Source organism: Saccostrea cucullata, unplaced genomic scaffold, assembly GCF_032062105.1.
Source record: "Saccostrea cucullata isolate Sc308-1 unplaced genomic scaffold, CSIRO_AGI_Scuc_v1 ctg624, whole genome shotgun sequence".
In the NCBI taxonomy this organism is placed as follows: Eukaryota; Metazoa; Mollusca; class Bivalvia; order Ostreida; family Ostreidae; genus Saccostrea; species Saccostrea cuccullata.
The window spans coordinates 66,107-90,192 of record NW_026922884.1 but is presented as its reverse complement, the minus strand read 5'-3'; the positions used below and the strand labels follow the sequence as shown (position 1 = coordinate 90,192).

General features: G+C 32.3%; 1 protein-coding gene across 2 annotated transcripts; it reads left to right on the top strand.

Annotated features, from left to right (window-relative positions):
- Positions 1 to 2,452: 2,452 nt before the first annotated feature.
- On the top strand, positions 2,453 to 20,388 carry LOC134262684 (protein amalgam-like). Of its 2 annotated transcripts, none has more exons than XM_062745054.1 (8): positions 2,453 to 3,553; positions 12,749 to 12,867; positions 14,213 to 14,420; positions 14,598 to 14,735; positions 17,821 to 17,949; positions 18,178 to 18,465; positions 18,798 to 18,923; positions 19,632 to 20,388. In XM_062745054.1, exons 1-8 carry the CDS (start codon positions 3,490 to 3,492, stop codon positions 19,733 to 19,735), a joined length of 1,176 nt encoding a protein of 391 aa, XP_062601038.1. In that variant the 5' UTR covers positions 2,453 to 3,489; the 3' UTR covers positions 19,736 to 20,388. The 2 variants fall into 2 exon arrangements, with proteins under 2 accessions (XP_062601038.1, XP_062601037.1); XM_062745053.1 differs by having other exon boundaries at positions 2,460 to 3,553; positions 18,798 to 18,965.
- Positions 20,389 to 24,086: the final 3,698 nt, after the last annotated feature.

Sequence of the window (24,086 nt, the reverse complement as noted above, 5' to 3'; positions counted from 1 at the left end):
CAATATTTTGAGCTTTTCTGGCTTTTTGTTTTACTTTTATTTAATAACTTTATTGACTTTTTCAAGGCAAACATTTTACATTGAAACAAACTGGTGAGCAATTGAACTACGCAAATATTTTTTTTTACCTACAGCTTCATTTAATGCATGGTCTTACAATATAAATTTGAATTTTAAGGGTTTTTTTTATTTCTCTTGGCCCATCTTTTATTATAGAAGAACCAGTTACTTCATTTACAGTTATTTCACCAGTCCAATTACTTACAACGTTTCCGAAATAAAATGCATGGAGCCCCTGTAAAAGAGAGGACCAAATTAAGGTTGGAAAAGCCAAGAATAAAGTTGGTTAAATTAAATTTAAAGTTGGAATTTTTAATTTTAAAATTGGAAAAGCACAGATTCAACTTTAAAGTTAGAAAAGACAATATCTGAATTGAAAAGCCAATATTAAAGTTGAAAAAGCCAATATTAAAGTTGGAATAACCAGCTTTAAAGTTAAAACATTTTTTATAAAAGTTAGAAAAGCCAACTTTAAAGTTGGAGTTAGAAACATCATAGTATTTCTAATTTGAAACAAAATCAAGAGAATAATACACTTCCATAGGATAGAGACGGACGTTGATGAGGAAACTATTCTAGACCCAGAATAAGCGTTTTTGTCATTCTAATTATTACAGTCCAGAATTTAGGTTTTAATCACTTGCCAATCTAATTTCAGTGATCAAAATCACATGCCAAATTTACAAAAATGCTAAACCAAACTAGTGTTTTATCTTTTCCTAGTTCCGTTGCTATTTTGAGAAGTCATTCATCAATGAAATCATAAAATCGATAACGATTGATTTCCTCAAAGAGAACTCTTTTTTTCCCAAAGTATTTTGCGGTTACGTAGTTTTTGCTGAGGACACTGAGTGAAACATCTTGACAAGTCCTATGGCTGTAGCGAATTATCTAAAGTAAGATAAATGGAATTCGGTGTGCAAAAACAGAGAAATGATGAAATATCATTAATGTTTAGAGTTTTATGCAATGTATTTTCTAAAAAAAAAAACATGAAGACAAGATAATATATAAATAGGTTTTATTTGTCAAAGTTACAATTAAACACTGTAGGAAAGATAATGCGATTACATGTATCATAATTTGTTACTGGTAGACTATGACAAATAAACCAGCAATTTCATTACTTATTACTGGATAACAATTTTGTATTAGTATTAAAAATTGTATATAGCATAAAAGAATTGAATTGTTATCTGTTTTTATATTTTTTTACTGGTGCATGCACACATATTAGAACAAATTAGAACCTCTCTTTTGTAATGAAATTATAGGGATATTGTAAACGAAATAAAAAAAATGCAGATACTGCCTGCATAACTTTAGGATTTTATTTTTGAAACACATTCTAATTTTATCATAATCATATTTTATTTTCTTAAAAGAAAGTAGATTTAAAATTTTTAATGCCCTAGAAAACCGAAAGTGCGTCTCTCTACCTCTCTATCTTAGACATTCTTACATTAATTTTTGTATCTTTAACTATGATTAGGGACGTGCATATCAGAGCTCACAGGTCTGACCACACGAAATCAATTTTTCAGTCCAAGCGCCGACAAGTGTGAAAACAGAATAAAGAAACCCTGTCAATTTGTTGACCGACAAAGGGCATATCAATCTGAAACCTCTCATTCCAATATACGGAAGACTTATTGCGGGTTTCGCCAATGCGAAGCTTACGAGCAGGGTCTGTTAGGCTTTTTTTCCTTCTTTTGTAATGGCATTCAAGCCACCTGAACGATACAGATGTTCTGATTAAATTCAATGAGAACTAAATGTTTACCACAAATATAAATTTGGTTTGGTGGGGGCAGTGAACCTGATGCATCAAGTGTATGTTCTAAATGAAAGATATTATCGTTAGAAACATTTTGCTGGTATAAAGAAATGGGAATTTATTTTAAGAATTTCAGAGACTGAGAGAGAGAGAGAGAGAGAGAGAGAGAGAGAGAGAGAGAGAGAATGAATCAATATTACAGTTGCGTACTTGTCATACCAGAAGATTTGATTATCAATTAGGACCCTTTCGCCATTTTCAACGGCGACTCATAATTACAGCAGATCGCTGACAAATTGGACACGACTAAAACCTGTGATTTTATTGAATTTTACTATTGTTCGGACCGCCTTTTTATTGGTAGCTTCAGACTGATGTAAAAGAACTTTTCATAAATCGGCTCTTACATGCAAATCTATATAATATACACAGAGATAGCGAAATACTCATCCGTGTAACAATATACACCTCTGTATTGTTCACTTCTGAAATATTAATAAGAGACAGGATTGATTTTACAATATACATCTTAATCAAATCTTTCATTAAAATTAATGTGTGTATCCCTCTCAATAAAGTTGAATTAACAAACCGCCTTCCTCGCCTTTCTGTCCACTCCGCAGTAGGGCAGTGTGTTTGTGGCTTCCACTTGGGTTTGTATTGTTTATTTAATTTAATGCCTGTATTTTGTCAGACGTTTCATACCAAATGAATAGAAAAACAGAAAATACATTCGACTCGTTCATCCTCCACTCAACAGGATATTGGTAAAGATCTGCTATAGCTGGTGGCTCATTTCATATCATTTGACTGGAAAAACAGGCGTATTGTAAAATTTTACTGGAGCAAAAAATACTAAACTTACCTCTTCATAATTCATCTGGCACAAAACTTCATTTTCTACATGAATGATCGGAATTTAATAATTTACGACACTTTTTACAAAAGTTAAATCGATTCGGAACCAAGGAGGCAGTGTTACATGACTCGTGCATCTTGCTTCGGTAATTAGCGAGTGAGATAATCAGACATATTACCTGGGGCCGGCAGAATCGGGGGGACACGGCGGACGGAAATCTGAACCAACAACTGGATGCTATCTCTGATATGGTGAAAGAAAATCATTATAACTAGGTTCATTAACAATGGGGAAAACGATTTCACCTGACATCTAAGGAAAAGTCACGTTCTGAACCTTATAGCGTCAATCAAAGAGTCCCTCCGTATTTAACTATGGAGATAAGTTATTAATATTGAAAAAAAAAAAGATTTCTCTCTGTCTTGAGCCTTCACGATCTAACAGTCGCACTGTGACAGTAGTTAAGGACTAAGCGAGAGGAAGAAATAGACTCTTAATTTAGCACACAAATAGAGCTAATGGAGATTATAACGACTGGTCAGCGTCTCGGCATCTTTTTTAGTTTTGTGAAAAAATACCATTCTTTGAATTGAAAAAAAAAGTTCCAATGGATTTTAAATCTTGCGTTCACAGCTTGCTTTAATTCGACATCGTAATTACATTAAATAAGCAACAGATGTTTCGAAGATAGAATCCTCTATCTTCTCCAGCGAAATGTTAGCTTTTATTAAAGAACTTATCAGCGTTAATTAGCAATTCTTGGATGTAACTTATTTACTTTAATTACCATAAGATGAAAATTCAGATAGAGCTGAAGTTATCTCGGATCATCTGGCTGCTAGAATCTCTTTTGAAAGGTAAGAATATCCCAGCATCTAGAAATAAATTAGCAATTTTTTTTCTTTAATGGGCCCAATATTTTATTTTCATCATGAATTGGTGTCGTTTGTCCTTTGACTAATTTTCAGACTAAACACAAAAAGTCTTAATAAGTTTAGACAATCTGTCTAACTGAGAAAGAAGACATCATATAAATTGATATTTTTGAGTGAATTTCAGAATTGGAAGGGGTATATGACCAATTTTTTTTTCTGCTTATAACTATCTTATTTGAATTAAATTGAAATTTTTTAAAAACTTTTTAATGTAGAAAAATATTTTCATGAAAGCAATTTTAAACTCAATAATTAATCATGCAAAATTTTACAATCAACTAACTTTTTTTATCTTAATTGTTAGTTCTTTTGTAAAACGGGCCCCAAATCTTCTTGAGATAATGATCTGTACTGCATACAAAATTGCAAACTAATAAAAGGTAAGTAGTCTGAATGAGCATTGATGAACCTTTGTCTTGCAAAATCTGAGAAAACAGATCCTGCGAAAAACTAAGAAATATTAAATATTCCAATGCATCCTCGTGTAAATGAGTAATCAATATATTGTTTAAATTTCCAAATTATAGTGTGGGAGTATTCTATTTTCTTCTTCTTTCGTAATTAATACCGAGTCCTTTTCCCAAGAGGTAGCAAATGTTCGAATCATTTCTTAACACAGAAATCCCTCGGAATTCATAGTCTTAGCAGAATATCTGAATTCTATTGTTAATCCTCAAAGTTTGAAACAAAAATCGAATCGATGTCATTCTGGAACAAATAATTAAAATCAATATTCTAGTAATAATTTAACTTCAAGGCTGATTGAAGAGAAACTGAATTCTCTAAAGAGGCAACAAACAAAACTATTAAAGTACATTTATGTAATGTTTAACGACTAAAATTTTTAAAAAAGGTATTGCAATTTTCTAATGTAGCTTTTTATAAAAGTTTCTTTCACTAATTAACAAATTTCAATTGCCAATTGAAAATTGTTAATTAGTGAAAGACAAAAGTATCAACAATCCAGAAACGGATTTCTTCAATACTTGACAGCGCTTTGATTGAGATAATTTTCAATATTTACATTTCCAATAAATTTCCCCTATTACTCTTTACAAGAATGAATTTTAAAGACTTTTAGATTAAAAAAGATCATGCGGAATTTGATCTCTTCAAATAATCCGTGAAACAAAGTAGAAATACGTACATATTAAAAAGATATGGAGAGTTTGCTTAAAGTTTATACTCTGCCATTTTCTGCTATATACATGGACATGTTCAATAGTATCTTAAATCATATGCAAATAATATCCCCAGTGCCTGTATCCTTCACTTGATTAAATAAGGTTTTCTTTTCAAATGTTAAAAATAATGAAATATTAATTAGTTTGCGTGTTTTAGTATGATTTTTTTCTTTTTGTGGTTTACACAGTTTATCAAAATTGATTTTTACAGTAATTTTTCATTTTATCATAATGAAACACTTTTTTTTAGTTTTAACCTCCTTAAATTTATGTGGTGAATAAAGCCTGATGTAGTTTAGTGTAGCCTTGATGTATGGTATAAAATATGTTTATGAATAACTCACTTCCTTAGATTACTAAAGCACACTTAAGATTTTATTGGTTTTCGCCAAAATGTGGCTGATGATTTATCTTTATCAAGTTGAATGGCTCTCTTTATTTATCGCAATCAAATAAACTCAGTGTTTTCTATATCCAGATGAATCTGTACATGGCAATGCACTGTGAGCAGTTGAACAAAAAAAGCAAAACCGATTATATTTTGTTGCTTCAATTAAATGAGCAAAACCAGACAATGAAACGAAGGAAGACGTCGAAATTTGTAAAAGCTGTAGGAAAATCCGAAGTAGACTCATAAGAAAAGGGCAGAATCAATATTTGATTGACGGAATATCTTTTAATCAGTGCTTGTCTAAGAAATGTTCTGTTAGATCATGGGCCTGTTATTTCATTTCTCGCCATTTGAGCAGATAATGGTGGCAATCTGCTTTTCTTCAGTAGTCTATAGCTATGAGGAGTGAATGTCGATGTAAACTCATAGATTTATAGCAAGTTTACGTAAATCAAAGGAAATCTTTAAGTTAGCGGGTAACACTTACAAAATGAAATATACAATGTCTGAAGAAAACGTGTAAACAGGGAAAAGCCAATTTACACCTTGAAAGCTAAAGTGTCGAGATCAATTTGACATACACCACGTACAAACGATTTTTTAAATGACCTAGGTCTTTTTCAAGTAATTATAAAAAAAAATCCTAGGTCACTAAAGTTACCAACTGCACGAAGTATTGAATCTTTTTGAAGCAGTACAATGAAACAAAATCTATTCGTATCACGTTATGTTAATGTCAATTTTTAAAACAATTTTATGCAAATTCATTTTAAACTTGGACGATTACTTTTATTGTAGACGTAGACAAACATGAATTTAAAAAAATCCCCTATCGCATTTTATAATAAAATTTAGCTAAAAAATATTGAACTTCATTAGCTGTATATTGATTCGTCATTTTCTTTAATTAGATTATAGTTATGATGATTATTTACTTAAAAAGTATATGTTTCATTGGCAATAAGACGTATTTTAAAAAGTGTATATTTGAATAGATTAGGAGCATAATAATTTTAAGAAAAAAAATAAGAGAACAGTGATTTAAAAGTACGCACAATTTTGAATTCCTTTATCTTACATTTTCAGCCGATATGTAGCGTTAAAGGATTCATTTTGCATCATGCCAAAGGGATTTCTGCCCCAAAAATAGAAAAATTGTTATTTCTATACATTAGCAGATTCGGTATACCCCAATGAAGTTAAAAGGAAGGACACCACAGAGTCGGACAGGGTGTATTTCTTATTTAAATATTTTACTATGAAAGGTTTGTGATAAACATGATGACTTCCACCTTTATCGTTAACTTTCCTAACATTTACTTACACTTAAGTAGCAAGTTACCCTTAGTACCTGCAAATGAGGTTTATGTCTACCAGTTGATTCGATGTGCAAAAATTATTTTAAGTTAAATTTCATGTACATTGCTTTAGTAAACCCGTACAATCATATTTTTTAATAACTGCTATTGAAAGACAAGTTATTTGCTGTAATCAACAGGTATTTTGATGCCAAATTATATATGTTATGTAATCACATACAGTTGTTATTGCATAATTGTTTTATAAATTTCGAAATTGTGTTTTATCATTTCTCCCAGTCTTTTTTATTCAGTTTTATGTATTATATTATATGTTGTCATTTCATAATAAATGACATATAACAAACATGTCTTGTGTTATTTGGCAAAAAACAAGTCAATGTTGTCAGACCTTTATACAATCATACTTTTTAATGTATTAACAGTTATTAACAACAGGTAGATGAAACAATTTTTCATTTGAAGGTATCATTCAAATGTCTGACCTTATCAGTAAAAACAATTTTTCATAAGGCCAAATGCTGACTGTCGTTTTTCGTGCTAATTGTTGAGCTATTTTTTACACACTGCAATTTATTTGAATTTTTCTGTTTACTTGATCATGGCAAGGATCACACAGCGGGTTTTATTTGTTGGTAGGGGATGTTCACTCATCCATGGCAACTGATCCCGCCGATGGTGTTTTTACCTCTCAGTGTTTGTTTTGCTTTCGAATTGTATTGTTGAAAAGGAGCTTGAGAGTTTTTCTTTTTAATTTAGCCAACGCCTGTCGGGTAAGTTTTACTTCAAAGATATGAATTTATTGGGTAGGTTTGATATGACCTCTGCTAATGCTTGCGTAAGAAAAAATGTTATTTTTATTAATGTGTGGATATGTAAATATGTCTGTAATCAATAGATTCATATTCTTTCGTTAACACTGCGACTGACATGCAAAACTCTTGTGTTTTACAGACAAAAAACTTGAATATTTACTAGTAATCTGTGTGAAATAAACTTTTATGCAAGTGAACCAGATTTCCATTTTTGTTCATCTTGTGAATAGGTTGATTTTATGTCAAACTAAAATGTCGAATAAGAATCATAGTTTTTATAACTTACTTTTTCGAACAAGACATGCAGCATTACAAAAATTAAATATAAATCACAAGATTAAGTATCCAAAATGAATTTAAACTTCCATATATATTGGATTCCAAAACATCATAAGAATCCTTACAAAGAAACATATAGCGGGTTCCAGTAAATGTTCAATTAAGCCTCTTTCTTTACACCTCACTAAGATATTAACAAATAACAATAGTGAAGGAGAAACTTCAAGAGTACTGTGAAACAATATATTCAGAAAGTGGTGTGAATCATATGTGGATACTTAAAAATTCAAAAGAACTCTTGAACAATTTGAAATCACAAGATTTCACCAAAATCAACAACTGAAAAGCTTACCAATTTCCAACTTTATACACAACCATTCCCCACGATAAATTAAAGTACAAGCTTTTTGATATCATTGACAACTGCTTTTTCAATTAAAATTGAACTCGTAAATTAACTTACCTTGTCACTGGTCATTTGCAAAATTATTTTGTTAAAATACTTTCTGATTGTATACACAGGTACTCTGAAGTTGACATAAAAAGTTTGAGTTTCTGATTGCAATATGTGTCGTTTTTGGAAACCAGGTCTTCCAACAATCTATTGGAATTCCACTGGGTATCAATTGCGCCCTGCTATTAGCAGGCCTATTTTGTATTCATATTAAGCAAATTTGTCCAAAATCTTATGCGTGAAATGATGAAAACACTTGCTGTGGTCTTTAGCTCGACAATTAGATTTATCGAGGACGTATTGTTAATTAACGATGGTGATTTCCATTCTTATGTCGATTTGATATATCCTAGTGACCTTGGGATAAAAGATACCACAGTGTCTGACACATCTGTTTCATATTTGGATATTTTACTTGAAAAAAAAGTTAATGGAACCAAGCTCTATGATAAACGTGATGACTTTAACTTTTCTATCGTCACCTTCCCTTACTTATGCAGCAATAAACCATCATTACCTGCATTCGGAGTTTATACATGTATACCGGTATCTCAGCATGCTCTACGTATGAACAATTTCTAAAAAGATCTGAATTATTGACAAACACGTTGCTGAAACAAGAATCTCAGCTGTCTCTTTTAAAGTCGTCATTTCGTAACTTTTATGGTCGAAACAATGACTTTGTCAGCAAATACAATTGATCATTCAGTCAAATGCTGACTGACGTTTTTCATACTGATTGTTAGTCCATTAATTATACATTGAATTGACGGCGGATTTTTCCGTTGTTTCTCGATCATGACAAGGAACACACGACGGATATGACCGGTCGGCAAGGGATGCTCACTTCTCCATGGCATCTGATCCTACCTCCGATGTTTTGAGGTCCGTGTTTGCTTTGTTATTTTGTATTGTTTAAGGGACTTTTGATCTTGAACACCGTTTGTTATTTCCATATGTTTCATTAGTGTGTAAATATTGGCCCCATAGATTAATGATAGAGTGTATTAAAATTTTGATCTTAATGTCAATGTATCGACCATAGACTTTGCAAAAGGAGACTTTTGATATCTATGTTTTATCATTTCTTCATTATACAGTGTAGCTTTCTTAGTTTTAGAAATTATTCCGTACGTAGATATAATGTTCAGCTAGAGATATAACTTAATTAAATATGCAGGTGATAAGACTATATTGCACCATAAAAAAGGAAAGTTGACGGTAGAAAAATTGAGATCACCATATTTATACTAAAATTTATTTGTTAGGTAACCATTAAAGTCCTTTGCTACCAAAAAAAAAGAAAAAAAAATTACGAAACAGGTGTGTCAGACAAGTCTTTTATTTCAATCTCTCTTAGAAATATCGAATCAATGTAAAAATGAAAATAACTATTAATTAAAAACGCCGTAAATAAAACAAATTGTTTAATCAATGGACACAGCAGGAAAATTCTTTCATTTTTGTACATATGAGAATTCAAACAGATTTTTAAAAGACTTCTTTCCAAAAATATCATTAATATATTGTGAATCACAAGTTAAAGAATCTTTTTGATATCAACTTATGAAACAATTTTAGCATATGTGTAACATGTTTAAGAATAAATTAAGGAACCTTTTCTATTAAAATTCAATATTTTGCAAATAAACAACAAGTCTACATCATAAAAAGTCAAATATCATCAAATATCTATAAGGCTTTTGCGAATTATTTTGTCAAATATAATAAAAAATTACATGACAATTGACAATTAGGTCATCATAACGAGCATAGAATTTACTAAATGTTGATTCAAAGTGATGTTGTTCAAATCCCTGTAACATCAATTTTTCTAACAATAGTCTGGTTCGATTAAATAATTGATAGTGTTCTAAAGTATTGAATAAGTTGGGAAAAGTCAATAACATATGCAGGTTAATTACTACAACAAGGAAAGTTGAAAATGGGAAAACATCTTTTGTGTCTTACAGTTTAGTTGTTATGTTGGCCCTTATATAGTTATACTCATTAAAACATTCAAACATTCAAGATTTGCGATACTCTGTGGTATCCTTTTTTGAGACCAATGGAATATATCGGGTTTGCATATGAATGGAAAAAAAACTATATTGTTAATTGACAAAATGATTGGTACATATGCTTCACTTTTTTTAGAGACTAACAAATCTCTTTTAAAATTTTAAAAATGACAATGCGTTTTATGTGATTAGATAAAAGTAGCAAATTTAACTTCGCCTGTTCTATTATTGATGTCATTGTTCTTTTATTCGGAAAAACTGTCAATACAAGTCAGGAGAAAATTGAATGTACTAATTTAGATAAATGAACATTGATCCATATTAAATTTTCATGTAAAGAAAAGAAACAAATTGGCCAAATTTCCTTTGAATACCTTCGTTACGCCATTGAAATTCATAATTCACATAAGTTATCACTTTCTTCTTCTAGTTTATAAGTATTGACATTTGATGTTTTCTTCTAAAACCACCAAGCTTAATTCAATCGCAGCAGCGTACCCAGAAAGGATTTGCAATGACAATACTGCGAATTCTAGAAAATAAATTCCCAAGGTGGTCGTAAAACTCGATCTCTATCATCATTCATTTAACAGAAAAACTACAAATAAAAGCTTTCTTCATAATATCTTCCCTGCCGTATGAACAAGAGTTGTATTAAATTTCACCTACTAAATACTCTTCCCATGTGCCCTGAATGATGACGAAGTGTGAATGCTCTCGACACGTGCAAGAAGTAGAAGTCAAAAGCGATCAATTCCTAAAATTCCGGAATATTTCTCCGGTCAGCGAGCCTTTAACCAATGTAATAAACATGCACTGGTGTTCCGATCCTTTAGTAGTTGTAAAAAATCGTAATAATAATAAATTATTGAATACATCCAGAGAAAAAATGATATAAATTAGGCAACCTATGTTCCTTGCCCTCTCCCGACTTGGGCTAAAATTAATCGGTCGGTAGGTAGGAAGGTGGGGAAATCTTTGAAAAATTTCAACATATTTGTTGACTAGATAAAAGGAATAAAAAAGGGAAAAAAGATCTTGTCCTAGAATGTAAAAAAAATTGTTTTGAGTCAGCAAATTTTAGTCAGTCGGTCGGGAATGGGAAACAAACCAGTTTTCAAAGGTGGTCCTAGGAAAGAATTCTTCAGCAAAATAGTATCATCGCATCACGATACGAGTGAAACATTTTTCTTCTTATTCTTTAGGAATTTGGTTATTCTATAAAAATAAAATTTGCATTACATCACTATTCACAACCTAAATTCTCTCGATGTTTGCTGAACGTTTTTTTTTTCTTTTTTAGAAAAGAGGCATTTCAAACTTAAATCACTCTTTATTATTTCACAAGCTGCACATCAAATTTTCTCACTTTAAATCAAATAGATATTGGTGGAAAAGACAGCTATATGTGAAAAGAAATAAAAATAAATGAAAGCCTTCTACAATGAAAGGAGAGTCAATAACACATGTTTTATAGGAAAAAATTCACAATAAATAGACCGCCAAAATATTTATTTAGTTATGAAGTGCCATAGTCTGGTAATTTGTCGACAAATCAAATACTTCATAAATTTCCCCTCAATTAAGAGCTTATTTCTCGATACAAGCACGGTGAATATTCTGTTAAGCACATTGATTTTCCTCCTTTAGAATTGTTTCTCGAGTACAGATTATAGAAGTTTTAGTTCTTGTAAATCTTTCTTTTTATTTGATGTATTCTTAGTTTTGATATTTTTCCTCTATCCTCCAACTCTCTGAAACCTCTTTAAGATTCGATAATTGAAGACTCTAACGGATCCGACGATAGCGTGTCTTTCAATCCCGTGTACGAGAGTGGACAGAGTTTCTGTAATATTTTCATGGGAAGCAAAGAATAAAAGGACTGTCGAGTTGCAGCTGATTCTTTTATTCAAATGAAAAAAAGAGCATTCGTGCTTTTAATATTATCAGAAATTCGCTAAGGACTCTTGTAATAAAGTGAACGCTTTACGTTTCAGGTTCCATTGAAATATGTAATTTTGTTAATATTCAAGCTTTCGTGCAAATTACATGGTACTCCCTCAATTTTATGCTTTGCCACGACTGGCGAAAGCATCTTCCCTAATGATCAATTTTATAACGGGACAATCAGAGTTATTGCTGCACTAAGATTTTCATGATCAAAGCGATCTTTCTTTGACAAATTATAGCTTTTAACAAAAGCGCATTGATCAAGTCTTATAAATTACTTCTTGACTAAACTTCAAAAAAGGAAAACAAGGCACTTATCAGCTGCTTATATGTATCTGCTTGTAGCTCAACTTTTCTTTGAATCAAGCACTTTTTTCTGCCAAAAGCCGGATTTTATTGAACAATATAAAATAACCCCCATAAATGAAATAAAATGTCAAAGGGATGAAAATCCACAGACAAAAAAGGGAAATATTTTAAAAATCTATCAATATGATGTGTCGTTTCGATACTGATTTGTATCTTTTTTCTAACGGATGCTGTATTGATTAGAAATTTCAACATATAATTATTCATTTTACTATTTAAGCAACAATTGTAATACATGTATATTCAACATATCTGGAATTGTAATAGTATGCTTACCATATCTTTCAATTTTTAAAGGACATTACAGTATGACAATCTTCATCTCTTTCTTCCAGTATTTCTGTTTGCCCTGCGTCCTCCCCAACCTACATTTGAAAACACATCGGATGTCACTGCCATTGCTGGTAGAAACATTGAACTTAGATGTAGGGTGCATAACCTTCAGAATTACACGGTGAGATTTGGTTTTACTATTATACTCACAGTTAATTCACTTGCAAAGACGTGTTGAATGATGATTTTCTTTTATATTTTAACTAATTTAAAAGCTCATATGAGATATACATATCGTATTTAAAACTTGACTTTGATTTCTTAAATTTGAATTCTGCACTCATTACTATCGAGGAAGTCAGAATAAAAGTACATATCTGTGGAATATTAAGGAAGTCTTTGTATGGTTAGAGAAAGAAACAGATCCAATACCTTGTAAGTTTTAATATATATTGCTGAAAAAATAAGCGTGCATGACTGGTGCAGTAAACAGCTGGGCTAAGTTTACTTAAAACCTAAATAAATTATGCTCTAAAAAAGACAAATCCTATAGCTGTCCACTTTCATTCAAAACAACAAAACTGGACTGTTCATGAAGACTGAACATCAATGCAACCACAAGTCATTTCAGTTTCATGGTCATTTTAGAAATTACTCATTCTGAAGTTTAATATTCAAATCAAGTAGGATGATATGCCAGTATACTGGCTACAGCTGACAATAGCTCCTAACATGGCATGAGTATGTTCACTTTATTATCGTAAAGCTGGGAAATCCTTTCCTAAAATCTAATTGTTGCCTTTTCTTGGTCCCTGTGTTAAAGTAAAGGCTCCGACAATACCACAAAAATTTCTGTACTTGGAGAGAAGAAAGGATGATTAATGATTTTATTGAAAAGCCGACAGGTTTTTTAGTTGATATTTGTGAAGAAAAAAAAGCATTAGGGATCAATCGAAATTTTCTGCCAAATTAGAGGGTCAGTGAAGATACAGTCTAAAGAACCCCCCAAAAATATAAGCTACTTCGCTTATTGGAAGCAATTGTAAGGAAAATACCAATACTTCGGCAACATTAAACTAATGAGGGCGATTTAGGTCTGTTAATGATTTATGTACTAAAATTGGTTTATAATCTAATGAGACGATAGTCCTCTTACGCATGCGTTTTGTTTTAGTTTTTATCTGATAAATACTAGAATCTCATACATTAAAAAAGGAGTTGTGTATCAGTTATCGAATTTGAAATGAATTCAAATATACTGTATACTTACAAAATGTATCACAATTTGAATAAATTGTAAGAGATTGATAATATTTTAAACTATATAAGTACTGCATGTTTATGTCATTGGAAGTCGACGCAGTTTACATGTTGAAATGGCACTTTAAGTCACATACACGTACCTCACTATAACAGAAAAGATCAAATTATTTCTTTCTGAGCTGTGGAGATTTTCTAGAATAAAATAGAATACCTGTCATTATCAGGTAATCCTGAAAATAAGCAATGGGTTTTCTTTCATTTAGGTTGTGTGGATGAATCCGAGAGGGACCGTGATCAGTAAAGACGTCACGAAGGTCACGGATGATACCAGAATTAGCATAGAGAGACAAGTCACAGCGGACTGGAATATCCTGATACGCAATGTTACATTCAAAGACAGAGGCAATTATAGCTGTATCATCAACACAGCCCCGAATCCTACTATAAAATACATCTATCTGTATGTGAATGGTAAGTTATATGAATAGAGATTAAAGAAAAGTCATGTAATATATAGATAAAGTAACTCAGGTTTAAGAAAAAGTACTCCAAAAATACTATTTAGTTTGGGGATACTGATATACATATATATAAAGATATTTTTTCTTAAAATTCAATCTCGATCACAGATTGTTTTGAATATTGTAGTACTGCCAAAAATAATTGAGGAAGCTTCTTCGAGGTCCTTAATGCATGTAAGAGAGGGTGAGACAGTAACGCTAGTCTGTAATGCTACAGGGTACCCTCAACCTAGGATCCACTGGTACCGGGGCAGAAAAATAAATGGTAAGAGAAATAGAGATTAAATGCAAGAAATTGGAGTTCAGTTATATGTAAATAGACAAAGTATAACAGGCTTTATATCTAAAGAAAAACAAGGACAAAGCATTCGTTAGAGAAAGAGCACATCAAATAAATGCTTGAATATAGATTATGTAAATTTAGTTACACGCCATCTCTCTCACTCACACACACTGTAACATGGTCACTCATCTGAAAAATATAGGTCCTTTCCCACTTCTATAGCAAGTGTGGAAGTTTGCGTCCATGGGTTTATCATCCAGGCAAGTTTGGTCAAAATACGGGTTAGAGTGACCCTAGCATGAAAATCTGATCACCCATCCAGGAACTGTAGGTTACATCCAACATCTGATGCAAGTGTTTAAGTATGCATCCATGCCATCGATGCAGGTTTGTTCACCATTAAAAGTTTTAAAATATATCGACAATATTTATCAATGAACAATTGCTTCTTTCATTTACATGTATATGTCAATACGATTTATTATACTTCTGTTATAACGTTTCCTATTTAAAGTTCAGAAGGTAAAATAACTATTCTTCATAGTCTGAAAATTTCCCCGCATAGAAAGCTATACCCCGGGGTATAGTTTTTGCTACCCGCCCTGGGAAAACTTTCATGCAATTTTTGCCGCCAATTTTATTTTCCAGCGTTTAATCCATAGTCTGATGATGTCATAATGACTTCAGTAGCATTGTGACGTCATCAGGATTTCAGCTCATTCTTGCAGTTATCTAACTCTAAAGAAAATTCAAACCTTAGAAATTATAATATACATCAGTATAATAAAACACTTATCCACTGGTTGTGAGTGGGATAGCTCTTTCATCAAACCCTTGACAGGAACTATTCCCCTCGGGCAAGCCCTCGGGGAATAGTTCCCTGTCGCGGGTTTGATAAAAGAGCTATCACACTCGCAACCATTGGATAAGTGTATAATATCCCAGTGAACTCAAGATAAAAGCACAGAGTTTGCCATAAAGATTTTTATTTCGGTGTTTTACTGACGACAGACATTAACAGCAAACTAACAAGTAGTCTGTCTGACAAATGGGACAAATTCAACCTTTTCATTTTCAACTTTCCTTAAAGCAATATGAGCTGCAAGTTTGACATCAGAAAATTTTTGTTGCAAATTTGTAATTAACTATGAAATATATGGCGATAACGAACGGAATTCAAGCTCAAATTTCCATAAAACAATACAAAATAGGAGCAGAGCAAACACGGACCTGCAAAACATCAGAGGTGTGATCAGGTGCCATAAAAAAGAGAGCACCCCCTGTCGACCGCTCACACCCGCCTTGTGCTCCTTGTCATAATCGAGAAATAACGAAAAAATTCGTCGTCAACTCAGTGTATACATAATGAACTAACTATTGGTATGCAAATTGTCAGTCAGTATTTGACTCAATGATTAATTGTATTTGCTGACAAGGTCATTGTATCAACCAGAACTTACGAAATGATTGCTTTAAACGAGACTGCTGATATTCTTATATCATCAACTTGTTTGTCAATAATTTACCTCGTTTTAGAAATTGTTCATACGTAGAACATGCTCTTGCACATAGGATCAACTGAGATATATAAAATCCGTATGCAGATAATGAGGGTATATTGCTACATAAGGGAAGTTGACGATTTAAAATTTAAAGTCATCACGTTTATCATATAGCTTGGTTTTTAGATTATCATTGAAGTCTTTTTCAAGTAAAATATCCAAATATGACACAGATGTGTCGGACTCTGTGGTATCTTTTATCTCAAGCTCAGCAGGATATTTCGTATTGACATGAAACCCGCTATGTATCTTTGTTTGTAAGGGTTTTTATGAAGTTTCGGAATCCAATGTAGATTTGATAATGTGACTTCAAATTGTCCAAAATTTCCTTGGAATTTTTAAGCATCCACATCTGATTTACACCACTTCTTGAATATAGTGTTGCACAGTACTTTTGATGTTTCTCCTTCACTACTGTTAATATTTTTGTGAGGAGTAAAAGAAAAGGCTTGGATGAACATTTACTGGAACGCGCTATGTATCTTTGTTTGTAAGGATTCTTATGAAGTTTAGGAATCCAGTATAGATATGATAGTTCAAATTCATTCTGATTCTTAGGAATATAAAAAAAATATCAAAAACTGACAAATGATTTTGAAGAATTTTCTTCCTTAGAAATGGAACTATAAGTATACTAGTAAGTTGGATTCCAAAAAACACCCAGTCTTTATCTATAACCTTGTTCCTTAAAGTATTGTGATTTATGACCAAGGGTATATATTTTTGTGTTCCTATAATTTTGTTTTAATTCCTGGCTGGACTCATTTATTTTGTTAAATGTCACCATACACAATGATAGCAAAGTTATGTTGGAGACTGTACATAATCACCTATTTTCGCCAAATCAGGACACACAAAGGATATTATAGCAAGTTCTGATCGTCGATAGTCATCCTTCAATGACAGAACCTAGGTCAGACATTATCATCTTCTCCGCAATCACCGCGCGTGAAATCGGTGTGTGGTTTTCACTTAAACGAAAACATCTACCCCCTAAAAGCTATCTGTCATAAAATAGCATGTACTTAATTGTTTTCATAAATTCTCCATTTATTTTGACAATCTTTTTCAGATCATACACATATAAGTAATTATTAGACCACAAAGAATTATTAGTATTGTGGAAGTAAGAGTGTTATAGTGGATGAGAACACTATATTGGCAGTGAATACACATTTCTGTCTTCAAAAGTCAATACTAGGAAATGAATTGATTGATTCACTCTTCTAACAAATTTTCTTCTAAAGTAGTAAGCTTAAGTGTACTATTATATGTGAAATGGATCCTGGCTTCCATCCCTTAAGGCGTGGTTCAGTAGGGTGTTTTTCCTGATAAGTAAAAACCAGGAATTCGATTTGGGATACAAGTCCAGGAAACATAGATTCTTTAAAAGAATTATAGTTCTAAAAAGGGAAATTTCCTTGAAATGAAAAACCAATACAGGTAAATGTATTATACAACAAAGTATCCGAACCTTCCTGATTCTTTGTATTACATTGTTTTAGTGACTGACCAGCCGGGGGACACGCTTATTATACGTAATATCACACGGCATTGTGCTGGTGAATATGAATGTAGAGCCAACAACGGACTTCCTCTGGAAGCTAGTCGTGTATTTACCGTGGAAGTAGAATGTGAGTAAAACCAGTCCAAAGGTAGACCTGCTCAGTGAAAAACCTACAAAATAAAATCTTTTAAAAAATACTTATTTTAGTACCAAAACATATACTAGTATTTTTAAACTTTTAAAGCTGAGATTTGCAGGCCTTTAAAGGGTAGTTTCATAATTAATTCACAAACAATGATATCAAAAATGGCAATACAAACTTAAGCACTTCACATTTTCTTTTAAATTATTATAGTTGCCCCAGAGGTGAGTGTTTTGGTTCCGCGGTTGGGCATCACCCTGAGGACAGAGACCGTGCTACAGTGTAGCTGCTGTGCATCCCCTATCAGAATCTGTGAGTGGAGGAAGGACGGTAGAGAACTACACATCTCTGGAAAGTACGAGCTGAATACTTACAAGGACGACCCTGAGACGATCACCCTCAGTCTCAGTATATTTCACATCCAGGAGGAAGACCTGGGGAGGTATGAATGTCACGCCAAGAACTGGCTAGGGGAGGACAGCGATTATACTTTTCTCTATGGTAAGTTTTATTGCTAGTGATTTTTATCACTGAATGCAAAGTTTGATGAAAAGCTTTTTTAATATTAAACTCTTTTAAATCATTAGAGATTCACAGTCCATAGAATATTCACAGTCCATGTAGAAGAGCATTTTCCTGTCCATAATGATTGATTATACTTACACTGTATAAGTGTAATTGCATTAATATTTAAAATATTTGGTTTATTTACAATGCAATTTTAAATGTTTTATAGAGGCATATGAAATAACAACATCAATTGTCTGTGCAATGCATAGCTTCTTTGTTATGCCCGTCCTTAGAGGTTTAATTGAAAATTTGGTCTTTTGTAGAATACAGACCCCCAGTACCGTCCACTCAATCCCCCATTGCCACCAAAAAATCTGTCACTCCAGAATCTAAATACCGAACTATGAAACCGGAAAGACCAAGAAATCAGTTTGATAATCCTTTTCCCGGTGAGAGCTTCGTTATATTAAGACCCTCAACCATAAAATCACGTAAGTCGACAACAAACTTTAACCCTCCAAAAAAAGTTCATTTATGATTGAGCAATGCCCTTAGTTATTGTAGGTTTGGTTTTCAAAAAGCCTATTTATTCGCTTTTCATTCTTTATATTTTTTATAGTGAGGAATATTGAAGTGAATCTTTTATTTGTGACAACACCAAGGAATCATATGAAAAGGTTAATCAAATGAAAAATATATCTTACATGTATATGCTTTTTTAAAAAATTACATCGTTCCATCGCAATCTATGAAAAATTTTATGAATACATTCATTAGTATATTTGTAAAAGACAGTTAACATTATCTAATGCATATTCGAAATTATTTTTTAAATCAAGTAGTTTTAAAAAGACTGATTAAATTTACACATACTGAATTTCATTTTTACGGAAAATATTAGAAGACTTAGTATATCTTTTCTTTAAAGCATAATTTACCTTATATTACCTTTGTATATAAATGCGACGTCAAGTGGATATTTCAAGCACATTTTGATGCGAACTCAGTTACAAAATTGTGAGAACATATAACTATTTTTATGGTCTGCTTTCAAAATGTTGTTAATTTTAGTGAATGTGGAGAATATAGAATTTTTTCTCCTGTCTTGAACTTGCTATTATGTTTACCCTCGTATTTTGCTTGTCTCTTTTTAACAGCATCTAAATATTCCTCCGGTAGTAGCTGCATTAGGACTGGGGTCTACAGACATATTGTGTTCATTGTGATCGGACTTCATTTGCTTTGTCGTCGGTTTTTATGAATATTCCGCGAAATGATGCATCGAAAGATACCTCATTTTAAACCAAAGAGAATTTAATTAACCAACCTGTGACACATTATTTGTCTTCTATTATATTCAACAAATATGACTGCTTTCAACTGTGTGAAAGACGGATAGTGCAATTGTTTTTATACTGTTTGCTTGTGTAAGACGATATTTTTTTGTACATTAATGTTTTTTTTTCTTGAATTATCACCTTCAAACCTTCCATTGCTTAAATTGTACAAGAAAATTCATTAACTTAGCTTTAGTGATGCATATCTCAGCTTCAATTTAAAGTTGTCAATATGTGTCGGTATTTTTAACCTAAAAAGTGAAATAAGTGCTGAGAGCGCGCGCCAGGTTGACGGCGCCTCTGACGTTGCGAGTGACGTCTCTGTGTTTGCTGATTTGAAATACAGCGAAAATTGTCTTGTTGTACTCTTTCTTCAATAATTCACTGAAGATTCATTGATTCATTCCAAACATTCTCTGGTCTTGGATTAGAGAGGTTTTAAATGAGAAAAAATAAATTTCTTCATTTCAGTATTGACTTACTTTGATTTGTCTCTTTGTATTGGTGTTTGTACAGATGTGGCGATATTAAATGAAGATGAATGTGAACAAAAATAGATTGTTCTTTTTTATCATCTGTGAAGCTGTTTTAATTTAGTACAGTCATATTTCATGTATTTGTGATCGTAAACTTGTAAAAGTTTCAGTTTCATTTATTTATCACTATCAGGAATGGTTATAATTATATAATAGTGTTGCATTATGCATGTACTATGCCTAAATAGTAGGCAGGGTTTGACACATGGTGCACGAGCCGGAGGCGAGTGCACTATGTGTCAAACCCTGCCTACTATTTAGGCATAGTACATGCATAATGCAACACTATTGTTATTATTATGCTGACTGTTGTTATTATTTATGCGGCAATCCATTTGATTTTTTCCTGAAAATAATGGTGGTAACACAGCGCACTTGCAAAAACTCATTCAAAATCTTCATGCTAGAATTAGTTGCATGCTTAGTTATTTTGGTTACTAGTATTTTCTCTAAATAAGTAAGAATTTCCTGTTACAAAGATACTCATCTTTATTTTCTGTTTTGTTAGTAAGACTGATTTGTTTACAGACGTGGATTCTCATTGATAATTTTCTTTTACATCCTTCAATCAAGCGCTATATAAAAAAGCGTTTTAATGACCCCATGATATCAATTCATCTAATGATCTGTATATAATTAGTTTGAAACTTTGTTGTACACATTTTTCTCAGATTCCTTAGAATAAATATAACTGTTTTCAAATAATATTTGTCTATTTTCTCCTTCTTGTGTCAATTGTATAAATTAAGTTTATATATTTAATAAAATTTTCCTAATCAGTGATCGTCTCTGTGGCGTAATCGATAAGGCATCGGACTGGCATCCTCACGGTCGTGAGTTCGATACCCGTTGTGTGTAATGTAGAATTTTCTTCAAAAAGTAAAGCCGTGCTCTATTTCGGCATAGTATGCTTACGCTATATAAATCCTTAGACCACTATGCGAGAATAGTAGGGTATGGGCTATATAGAGACAAACTGACAGGAAGCATAATAATATATGTTAAATTAAAGTGCGGGATTTTTGACATCATAGGTATGTATTCATATGAAGCAGAATTTGTCCAAAATCTTATGCGTGAAAAGAAAGCACTTGCTGTGGCCTTCAACTCAACATTTAAATATATCGACGACGTATTGTCAATTAACAATAGTAATTTCCATTCCGTATGTCGAAACCATATATCCTGCATCTCCGCTAGCCAAGGGTTTTCGGGGAGCGTTGCGGACTGAAAACCCTTGGCTAGCGAAGATGTATATCCTGGTGAGCTTGAGATAAAAGATACCACAGAGTTTGAGACATCTGTTTCATATTTAAATATTTTACTTGAAAAGGTTAATGGTAATCTAACAACTAAGCTCTGTGATAAACGTGATGACTTTAACTTTTCAATCGTCAGCAATATACCTTCATCACCTGCATACGGAGTAATATCTCAGTTGATTCGATACGCAAGAGACTGCTCTACGTATGAACAATTTCTAAAATGACTGAGGTAAATTATCGACAAACAAGTTGATGAAACAAGATTATCAGCAGTCTCTTTTAAAGTTATCATTTCGTACGTTCTATGGTCGATACAATTACCTTGTCAGCAAATACAATTTTTCATTGAGTTAAATGCTGACTGATATTTTACTAATTGTTAGTCCATTACGGTATTTATACACTGAACTAACTACGGATTTTACAGTAATTACCCAAGGAGTTGACAAGAAGCACACAGCGGGTGTGACCGGTCGGCAGGGGATGCTCACTCCTTCAGGGCTTCTGATCCTACCTCTGATGTTTTGGAGGTTCGAGTTTACTCTGATCCTGTTTTGTATTGTTTTATGGACTTTTGATCTTGAATACTGTTCGATTCGTTATCTCCATATATTTCATCATAGACAAATGCTTCCTGAAATACTAGTAAAACTTAACTGTTCTCGTAAAAACTAAATAATGAGGGATAGATTCAGTTTTTCCACTCTCATCTTCCCTTACTATTTATGTAGCAATTTTGCTACATAACTTGTATATCGTATCTTCCACAGGCAAGAGCATGATCTACCTGACCAAAGAATGGATTAAATAACAACTTATTTTATGTTTTAATTTTTACCAAGCTTTTTGATTGTCTTGGATCCAACAAAGTACAAATCCCACTGTTCACCTGCACAAGATCTTCCAGGTGAACATATAGCATTTAATCCATTTATGTATTTTTCATTTACAATTGACCAAAAATAGATCTAGAGCTTTGAAATTGATACAACTTGTAATGAAACTTGTGGTTATCTGGATATCAGAAAATGGATTTTTTTTATATCAGAGAATGATTTATATGATTTTGGAGACCAGGTCTTCCAATTATTTATTAGAATTCCCATGGATAAGACCGCGGAACATTAACTGGCAAAATTGGAAATATACAGCTTACGTCATTTCTATCTGTTACAATCAAAACATTCAGTGATAGACAATGAAATGGGCGGGTACAATTCGACGCGGACGTTTGGAAAACATCGGATTGAAATTGCAAATCGAAATTCATTTTCAATCCACCTCAACTACGCTATAGAAGGCACATTATTACTGATTGACCCAGAAGACAAATAATTTCAATTTTGGTACAGTTTGATTTTTTTTTTGTCCAGTGTTTTAAATAAATAAATATTTAAGGGAGAAATATTTCATTTCTGTTTGGTAAATATATGTATATCTTTCTGGTGGTGGTGGGGGGGGGGGGTGAACGATTTTTAAATAAAGTTGTCCAACAGTTTTCAGTGAGAATAAGTATAAAACTCATGCACTCTTATAATCCTAGAAATAAAATATATTGTCATGTTAAGCCATGACCTGACTCTACAATTCTTAACCCCCTCCCCTCACCTTCTAGAATCAAATATCTCCTGAAAAATAATCTTTGTCTTGTATGATATTTCGCGTTCTTAAAATTATAAGCTAAAACTCATTTTAATGTGAATTTTAAACAATATGTATTTGGGAGTTGAAATAAAGTTGATTTTTGCTTTGAAAACAGCTCAGGTGAATTCAAAATGAATTTCGATCTGCTATTTCAATCCGATGTTTTCCAAACGTCCGCGTCGAATTGTACCCGCCCATTTCGTTGTCTATCACTGAATGTTTTGATTTTAACAGATAGAAATGACGTAAGCTGTATATTTCCAATTTTGCCAGTTAATGTTCCGCGGTCTTACCAATTGCAGCCCGTTATTAGCAGATTTATTTTTGTAATCATATGAAGCAGAATTTGTCCAAAATTTATAATACGTGAAAAGAAGAAAACATTTGCTTTGGCCTTCAACATGGCATTTAGATACTGTATATAAACGACATATTGTCAATTAACAATGGTTACTGTTTACCCATTATCATGTCGATACGAAAAATACCGATGAGCTTGAGATAAACGATTCCAAAGAGTATGACCCATCTGTTTCATATTAAGATATGTTACTTGAAAAATGTTTTCTTCTTTTTACGTATAAGATTTTGGACAAATTCTGTTTGTATGAATACAAAAATAGGTTTGCTAATAACAGCGCAATAAGTTCCCATGGGAATTCCAATAGATTGTTAAATTATGACTTATATAGAAGCAATATTATAACGAATCCAAACTGTTCTTGTGGATATAAGGAGGATAGTCTTCATTTTTTCTTTGTGTGTAGAAAATATCTAGAAACTAGACGTTTAATATTGAATTCTTTACTTGTAGTCAAAAATGTAAAGAA